At 34.8% G+C, this 8,741-nt stretch overlaps 1 protein-coding gene across 1 annotated transcript in view; it reads left to right on the top strand.

Moving 5' to 3' along the window:
- Positions 1 to 3,772: 3,772 nt before the first annotated feature.
- Positions 3,773 to 8,741, top strand: part of LOC149771976 (uncharacterized) — a 29,850-nt gene continuing 24,881 nt past the window's right edge. The window contains exons 1-2 of the mRNA XM_089947996.1: positions 3,773 to 3,905; positions 8,637 to 8,669. Of these exons, the coding sequence (XP_089804122.1) occupies positions 8,645 to 8,669 (25 nt within the window). The 5' untranslated portion in view covers positions 3,773 to 3,905; positions 8,637 to 8,644. The remainder of the gene's footprint in view (positions 3,906 to 8,636; positions 8,670 to 8,741) is intronic.

Raw genomic sequence — 8,741 nt, 5'->3', positions numbered from 1 at the left:
AAGACCACAAAATAATGAATATTGATGTAGAATATGTAAAGCGGACATTACACATTTATGTCAACTATCAACATGAAGTAATGTTATCTCATCACCATACTGAGAAAGAAAGTTTATTACCACTAATATTTTCATTTCTTCTTATCATTTGGCCTGAAATCATTTCACACATGATACGAATATATGGGCAGTTTAAATCTATTATCTTGATCATCTTTCAATACCATAACAATAGGATACTTTTTCATCCATAATTACACAAGATTAAATTTTTTTGATTACATTTTTTTATCTAATTTTTCATTCTTTCCTCCAAATTTAAAAAGAACATAATAAAATGGTCATACAACCAAGCTAACTCATTCACCACTAAGTAGCAACAGAAGAAAGACTACCTTTCACACTAAGTAATGACAGAAGAAAGACTACGTTTCACACTAAGTAACGACAGAAGAAAGACTAAGTTTCACACTAAGTAACGACAGAAGAAAGACTACCTTTCACACGAAGTAATGACAGAAGAAAGACTAAGTTTCACACTAAGTAATGACAGAAGAAAGACTACCTTTCACACTAAGTAACGACAGAAGAAAGACTACCTTTCACACTAAGTAACGACAGAAGAAAGACTACGTTTCACACTAAGTAACGACAGAAGAAAGACTACCTTTCACACGAAGTAATGACAGAAGAAAGACTACCTTTCACCCTAAGTAATGACAGAAGAAAGACTACCTTTCACACTAAGTAACGACAGCAGAAAGACTACCTTTCACACTAAGTAACGACAGAAGAAAGACTACATTTCACACTAAGTAACGACAGAAGAAAGACTAAGTTTCACACTAAGTAACGACAGAAGAAAGACTACCTTTCACACTAAGTAATGATAGAAGAAAGACTACCTTTCACCCTAAGTAACGACATAAGAAAGACTACCTTTCACACTAAGTAATGACCGAAGAATACTAAGTAACATTAAGTATACATATATTTGATAAAAGTAGGCAACATATTTTCAGTGCCTTATAAACATTTTATTTCTTGTCAGAGCAATACACATTTTATATCACTCTAAAGAAGACAATTTGAGGTCTCTGAAAATATGCTCATAAACAAGTTTCGTATCGCACAGATAATTATACTGGTAAATCAAATAGTAAAATTCATTGTAGTCATTAAAAAAAAATAATTGGAGCATTTAAGCAAAATATGTGGTTTCTTCTTTATAACAAATCGATAGTTATGTTTTTCTTGCAAATAATGCCTTGAATAAATGTCATATTTTAGAGAAACCCATGTGTAGATAATGCTATTTCTTTTGATGTTAAAAGTCATATATACATAAAGTTTTACGTTCTTCTTTATGAAAATAAATATGAACAGAAACATCTGCTAACTTTGATTGCACCTGATTAAATCAACAGAAGTCAAAAACAGTTATGTGACAAGGAAATTATTTACTTGTATCAATTATCTCTGCAATGCGAGAAGTGTCTTACCTTGTCACCGCTCCGGTGGCCTAGTCGTTAGAGCGTCCGCCTCGGATGCGGGAGGTCGTGGGTTCGATCCCCGGCCAAGTCATACCAAAGACTTACAAAATTGGTACTAACAGCTGCCTCGCTTGGCGTTCAGCATTAAGAGGTTAGTGTTAGGACTGGTCGGCCTGGTGTCAGGATAATGTGACTGGGTGGGACATCATGCTACATGTTTGCGGCATGATGCCCCAGTGCTAGACATCACTATAAACTGCCACAATGCAGACATCGTAGCGATATGACTGCAAAATTGTTAAAGCTACGTTAAAAATCAAAATCACACATCACATCACGTCTTACCTTGTCAAACCTGTCGCATGACATAATTTCTCCATAATTCAATCAAACAAGCCAAAATTTCTCATTTGTTTACAGATAATACTCTGTCCATAATCGTGACCTCCATCAACATATACAAGCTATTAAAAAAAATCAAAACAAAACGAACCTTTATTTCAGATAACGTCACACATGTTCAAGCACCTTTCTGTTGGTTTGGATCAGTCTCTCGTTTCACATGTGCATTCCTATTTGTAAATCGTGATATTTCCGAAAATTGATAGTCACTATAACATACTCCTGCTGGACCAGCGCATTCGTAAAATATGTGAACATTACGATCCCATTAAAATATCATCCATTGACGAAATTTAGGTGTAGTACACACAGGCGACTTCAAAGCCTCAAAGTACTCAGTTTCAGCACTACTATTCATCCATTCTTTTTGTAAATATTCCATTTCTTCTTCATTTACATATACAAGATCAGAATTACCATATTTTCAACTATTTTGTCTCAAGACAATTCAGACCCATCATCCAAGTCAGCCATTTTGGATGGACTCTCGTGACAACCGATTTACATTTATAGATTGTGGGAAAACCCGTTTTGGGGGCGCTCAACATTTGTTATGTACTTTCGACAGAGTAACGCATGTAAGGTAAAGTTGTTTGCATTTGCAACATGCACAGTGGAGAGAATATTGGCGTACCTATATGCTGCTTTGATGTAATGTGGCTGACATTTCTTTGGATATTGTACTTACGGAAATTGAACATAATCTAAACACACTACTAAATAAAATGATTAAATAACTGCTCCCTTGTGCTAAAAAATCAGCCTGAATTGGTCTAAAGTTCACTATCTTTAGCACCTATTAAAATTAGCAAAATGAATTTTGCCCAAATACACAATATCAGCTTCTGAAAGTCCAATGACTGAATTACGAAATATATAAAATGTTAAATACTTATCGGCTCTTTTTTTTAATTTTTTTTTATTATTTTTTTATTTTTTACAATTTACCTCTGAAATCCAGGAAGTGAACATGATCAGGTGGAGCTAGCAGTTGTTTTTTTTTTTAAAGATGCACATCTGGAGTAAGGCCAAGTTGTATATTCTATAACCCATATTACAACCATCAATCATACACCAGAATAAAGGGAGTTAAAGGTCCTTGGAACAATATCTAAGCTATACAAGATCTTTTTTAAATTAGCTAGTATAACCAGTGAAGAAACTCGGGGAAATTCTTTTTTGTTTTTAATTCTGCAAAATACGAAACTTCAGAACGCCACCTTTCTTGCTAACCTACGTTAAAGTTTAAATGTATCCAAATGATAAGCGAACAAATCCATCGTAACATCGCTCGACCATTTCCGTATGGAAGGATACAAAGTCACCAACAGAACAATCTCGGCCTTTGCTTCTCGTATCATACATGGCGTACTCCGCCAGAAACGAATCACCAGACACATGGAATTATTGTGCCTTCCTACAACTACTTCCGAGGTTATTTAACGACCTAACCGAAATCACCGAGCGATGTTCAGACCAACAAATAAATCCTTCTACGAAATAGGTTACACTGCTTCCTGAATTCTTTGGACCTACTCCCCACCCACCTATAGAAGACCGTTTACAAAGTTATTTACTACACTCTCCGCCATAGTCGCTAAATAAGCGAATCTGCTATCTGGCGATTTTCTAACCAGATTTGAATATTATCCATACGCCGACCAACTCTGAGGTCACGTCTGTATGTTAAGAGCAATCATGGTCTCAACGCCATTGAAAAACCTTCCTCTCATGGCCGAACTGGACGAGAAACCTACTGTAGCCAAACTAAAGAAGGCCTTAGAGAAACTGTTCTTAGGTAAAGCCTTAGGGAAGGATGGCATCTCAGCAGAAGCCATCAAGTGCGGATGTAGCGTGCTGCTCACACACCTGTACGACCTTTTTTGCCAGTGCTGGGATATGGATGCAGTGCCTCAGGACATGAGAGACGCCAACATCGTAACCCTGTACAAGAACAAGGGCGACAGAAGCGACTGCAACAACTACAGGGGCATATCCCTTCTCAGCACGGTTGGTAAAGTTTTCTCACGCGTCATCCTGAACAGACTGCAGACGCTCGCTGGCAGAGTGTATATATATATATATATATATATATATATATATATATATATATATATATATATATATATATATATATATATATATATATATATATATATTGTCATTTAATGAAAGTCTATGAGTATAGAATATTTATTATGATTTGACGATAAAATCTGTGGTGATGCAAATTTCTTACGATTTTCTGCTAAAAATCTGAGTATATTGGACTGTATATCGTGATTTAACAGTTTCATAATTTGCATGGGGTTAGATTTTTAATGTTAAAGAATTTCCCTGGTCTCAGTCACTGATATTACTGGTTATTTAAAAAAAGACATCATGTAATTTAGGTATTAATAAAAGAAGTTTTAATTCCCTTTATTTGGGGGCATGATTGATTTGTATAATTTGGGTTATAGGTTATATAGCTTTGCCTTACTTCAGATGTCCATCTATTAAAATACCGCATGGTCATTTTCACTTCCAGAAATTTAGAGGAAAATTGTAAAAAAGAGACAATAACATTTTTATTTAATATATTTTGTTGTCCATCCATTGTTCCTTCAGAAGTATGTATTGTTTTGTCTGTCCAAATTCATTTTTCCTATTGTAATAACTGCTAAAACAGTAAACATTAGACTAAACCAGACTGATTTTTTTAGCATATGGTAGCAGTTTTTACAGTCATCTGTGTCCTTCATTAATATACAATTTACACAAGTACAGTATCCCAAGAAATTCAGTATTTTACATGAAAGTAACATAGAAGTATGTCAACATTATCTCCAGTGTGCACGTTGCAGATGCAAACAACTTCATCTTACACCTGTCTCTCTCTCTCAGAAGCTGATCATATATGTGGAGCGTCCCCTTAAAGACCACACAGGCATTAATACTGTGTGATTTAATAGTGGTTCTGTACTGAAACGTTTAAGTCGCATTCATCAAAACAGATCTTTTGAAAAATTCTCATGTTTTTTCCCTTACAGAACAGAGTTCATTCGTAGCATAAAAGTTCCACACAAGCCCAGCCTCATCACCCCCAACTTCCCCCATCATGAAATTTGAGTTATTAAAAAAATGCATATTGTATGTTCTTAACACATCAGCCAATGATATGCGAAGAAACAGGAACATGAAACTTGCTGTAGCTATTCAGGAGATTTCACTAATAAATTGTATAGTTTGAAAAGGCTGGAACAGGGCAGGTTAATGGGGGTCAAAGGTCAAAATGTAAATTATTTGCTTATTCTTCTGACACTACCATATGGAAGAAGTGAATTTGCTTTGTCATCATTTATTTCTTAATTTCATTGCAAATGAATGAAAAGAAACGTTTTCACATATATTTCCTCCACTGAATGCAACAATTTTAAAGTTATGTTGACACTCGTGTGTTGTAAGACTTTTAATTTCCCCATAATTAAGGTCATGCACGCATAATACTGTCCACAAGGAATATCGTGTAAGCAATAGCAATCTAAGCATAGTTAGCTTATTTCCGTGCATAACATCACTGTTAGTGTACCTTTTTGTTGAGAAGATCATACATAATAATATAAAAATAAGAAGAAAGGGTACAAATTTTCATATTTTTGAAGGTGGCGCTCTAGTTACATAATTTGCATACGGTTAGATGTTTTATAAAACAATAGTTTGCCAGGTTTGCATCGGTGGTTTTGAGGCCTACTTCAAAAGACCTTGTACATCATAGGTATTGTACAATGAACTTTTCAAATTCCCTTCATTTTGGTGCATGATTGATGGGTTTAATTTTTGTTCTAGAGTATAAAGTTTGGCCTTATTTCAGATGTGGCCTAGTGGTTAGAGAGTCCGCCTCGGATGCGAGAGGTCGTGGGTTCGATCCCCGGCCGAGTCATACCAGAGACTTATAAAAATGGCACTAACAGCTGCCTCGCTTAGCGTTCGGCATTAAGAGGTTAGTGTTAGGACTGGTCAGCCTGGTGTCAGGATAATGTGACTGTGTGGGACATCATGATACATGTCTGCAGCATGATGCCCCAGTGCTAGACATCACTACAACATCACTACAAACTGCCACATTGCAGACAGCGTAGCGATATGACTGAAAAATTGTTAAAGCTATGTTAAAAATCAAAATCACACATCACATCAGATGTTCACCTATCAAAACACTGCTATTTATGGAATTTAAAGGAAAATTTCAAAAAAGGAGTCAACTAATTTTTTCACAATTTATATATTTTGTAATCCATTCATTGCACTTTCAGAAGCTAGTATAGTCTAGTCTGTCAAAATTCATTAAACAGTTCATATTTAATAGCTTGGTGAATTATTGCAAGCACAGTTGTTTTAAAAAATGCAGTTTGCGAGATTTCCTTTTTTGATAGTTGGGACAACCGTATTCCACATAAATACTGGTTAGACCTGTGACTATCCTAGCAGCCTCACTCTGTAATCTCTTTAATCTATCATATTGTGCATTAGATCATCCATTACAAATGATTTCTGATAGAGGCATAATACATGATAAGCTAATTCTGTCTAATGATTACCTACTCAGCTTGTATTTGAGGAATCTTTAAATGTTTAGCAATTAGATGTTTTACAAGTATAATTTCAATATATAGGCTCCAGATGCACGTATTACTAAATGTAAAGCCCAAATGTTTGTCATTGTTAATGAATTCACGTCATTAGTTTAAGAACTTCAATTTGGGAAAGGGAATTATTCTTTTTGCTAAAAGACATGACTTTAGATTTTGCTGCGTTAAAGCTTATTGATCAAATCAGTCGTCTAAAGTTTCCCTGTCAGCACAGAGTAAATATTGGATATCTTGCCTACCTCTAGAAGCGTAAGAGAGAGAATTGTCGTCAGTGAAAAGTCAGGTGGGACAGAGTAGATCGCTTGCGAAATCATTTATATACGTAAGAAACAACAATGACCATATAACTGAACCCTGCTTTATCCCAGTTGAAACATATTGAGTTGTAGATTTTGCGGTTTTCACAACAACATGTTGTGTTCTGTGGGAATGATCGTTGGCAAATCAATCAATCAAATCTGACTCAGTTCCGTTGCTTTTAAGTTTATGGATACGACCTTCGTGCTAGACACGTTCGAATACCTTCGATACATCGCAAAATATTACAGATATTTGAAGGTCGAGTGTTGATCCCCTTGTAGGACTCATGGTACTCACCCAGCTCTCACATTACACCTATAATAACTTTAAATTTCTGAATGTTCATTATCAAACGTATAGTTATCAGTATAGACATATTTGTGCCAGCTTCTGTGTAGAGAAAACCAAAACCAAAATGAGCTGCTACAATCTGTCGATTTGAACCAAAGACTCGGGTGCTAATTTGAGCAAAGACTTTTGCAAATTAAAAGCTGTAAAAGGACTGAATTCCATCAAAAATACATTATCACTTTTTTTGTTCAATTACAACTAGGATAATCTCTCAGAAGATTCGTTTTACTAAACATTTGCTTTCATTATCGATCAATCTTGACCAGCCAGATCCAGATATATTTTATTTTATGCTCACAAATTTCTGGGGTGGTTCCCATTCTTCCATATCATTAGGAAGGTGAGTTATAAATCCACGCTTGGTCTACTTGAGAGGCCTGTGTGTGGTAGAAGAATGCACAAGGAAACTGTGCGCATAGTTCTGCTTGTCATAGATTACATTAATGAATATTAAATTATATTACAAGTTCATACATGACGCAATAACAATGTCAGGTCATAGGCACCCTTTAAATGTTTGAATTTCAATTTAGAAAATGTTTATGTAATGAAGGCTATATATTATTTTGGTACACTTTCAGCGTAGTAAGTGGTATATACTTAAAACATAGATTTTATGGCTAGACAAATAATAAAATCCACTGTAGGTTTTCAGAAAGCACTGAACATAACTTTGACTTCGTTTCAATGTGTTATATTTTAGTTTCCTTCAGGATCGTGGTACAGTTGTCATAAAAATGTATTGTCTCGGCCATTTGAAACAAATATAAGCATTAATAGAATATTTTAAGCTTGATCATTTTACATTAGGTGTTATTCATTCCTGATACAGATGTAACCATACATACTTTCAGTGATATTCTTTTTATCATCGTTTAAAGTATTCTTTAATCCTCATATTTTCCGACACTTTTATGACACTGAAATTTGTGAAAAATGGACACAATTTTACTCATAAATATTGGTTTGGTATGCTAAACTAGTGAAATAATTTTTTATATCTCTCTCTAAAGTCTTTTAATAAATGTCGTTTTGTACATTATTATTTAAATAGAAAACAAATCAAATTATTTCTTCCCTAACAAATTTTATAGTCTGAGTGGTATAGCAACTTCCGATTGGCGAAAGAGTACCCATTCTGATTGTTACGGTAACAGTCAAAGGCAAAGGGAAATTTGGATTGCTCGAGGAATTCATTTATTTAGATTTCGAGGAAAGATATGTAATAGTATTAAATGTAATATTTCTCCATGAGCAACAAAATGTATACTACTCATAGTTTTCTTTTAGCTTTCTAACCAGAGTTTTCTGGAAGTTTAGTCTCTTGTTCATCAAATGTGTCTTGACTGTGAAGAGCTCCCAATAAGGCAGGGATAACATACCTTTACGGAAATAGCCATATCTTTATAACAAGTATTTAATTATCAGTCATAAGTTAAAACATTTTTTTTAATTGCAGGACAAAAGATGGCTGTGCAACTCCGATACGATGGTGAGCAAAACGTTTACCTGTGTTTGGCTGTTATTTTCCCCATATATTCCACCTATATAATGATCTCATCCT

This window comes from Sinohyriopsis cumingii, unplaced genomic scaffold (genome assembly GCF_028554795.1).
Source record: "Sinohyriopsis cumingii isolate HCF-2022 unplaced genomic scaffold, ASM2855479v2 utg001531l, whole genome shotgun sequence".
NCBI classification, from domain to species: domain Eukaryota; kingdom Metazoa; phylum Mollusca; class Bivalvia; order Unionida; family Unionidae; genus Sinohyriopsis; species Sinohyriopsis cumingii.
This window is presented reverse-complemented; position numbering and strand designations above follow the sequence as displayed.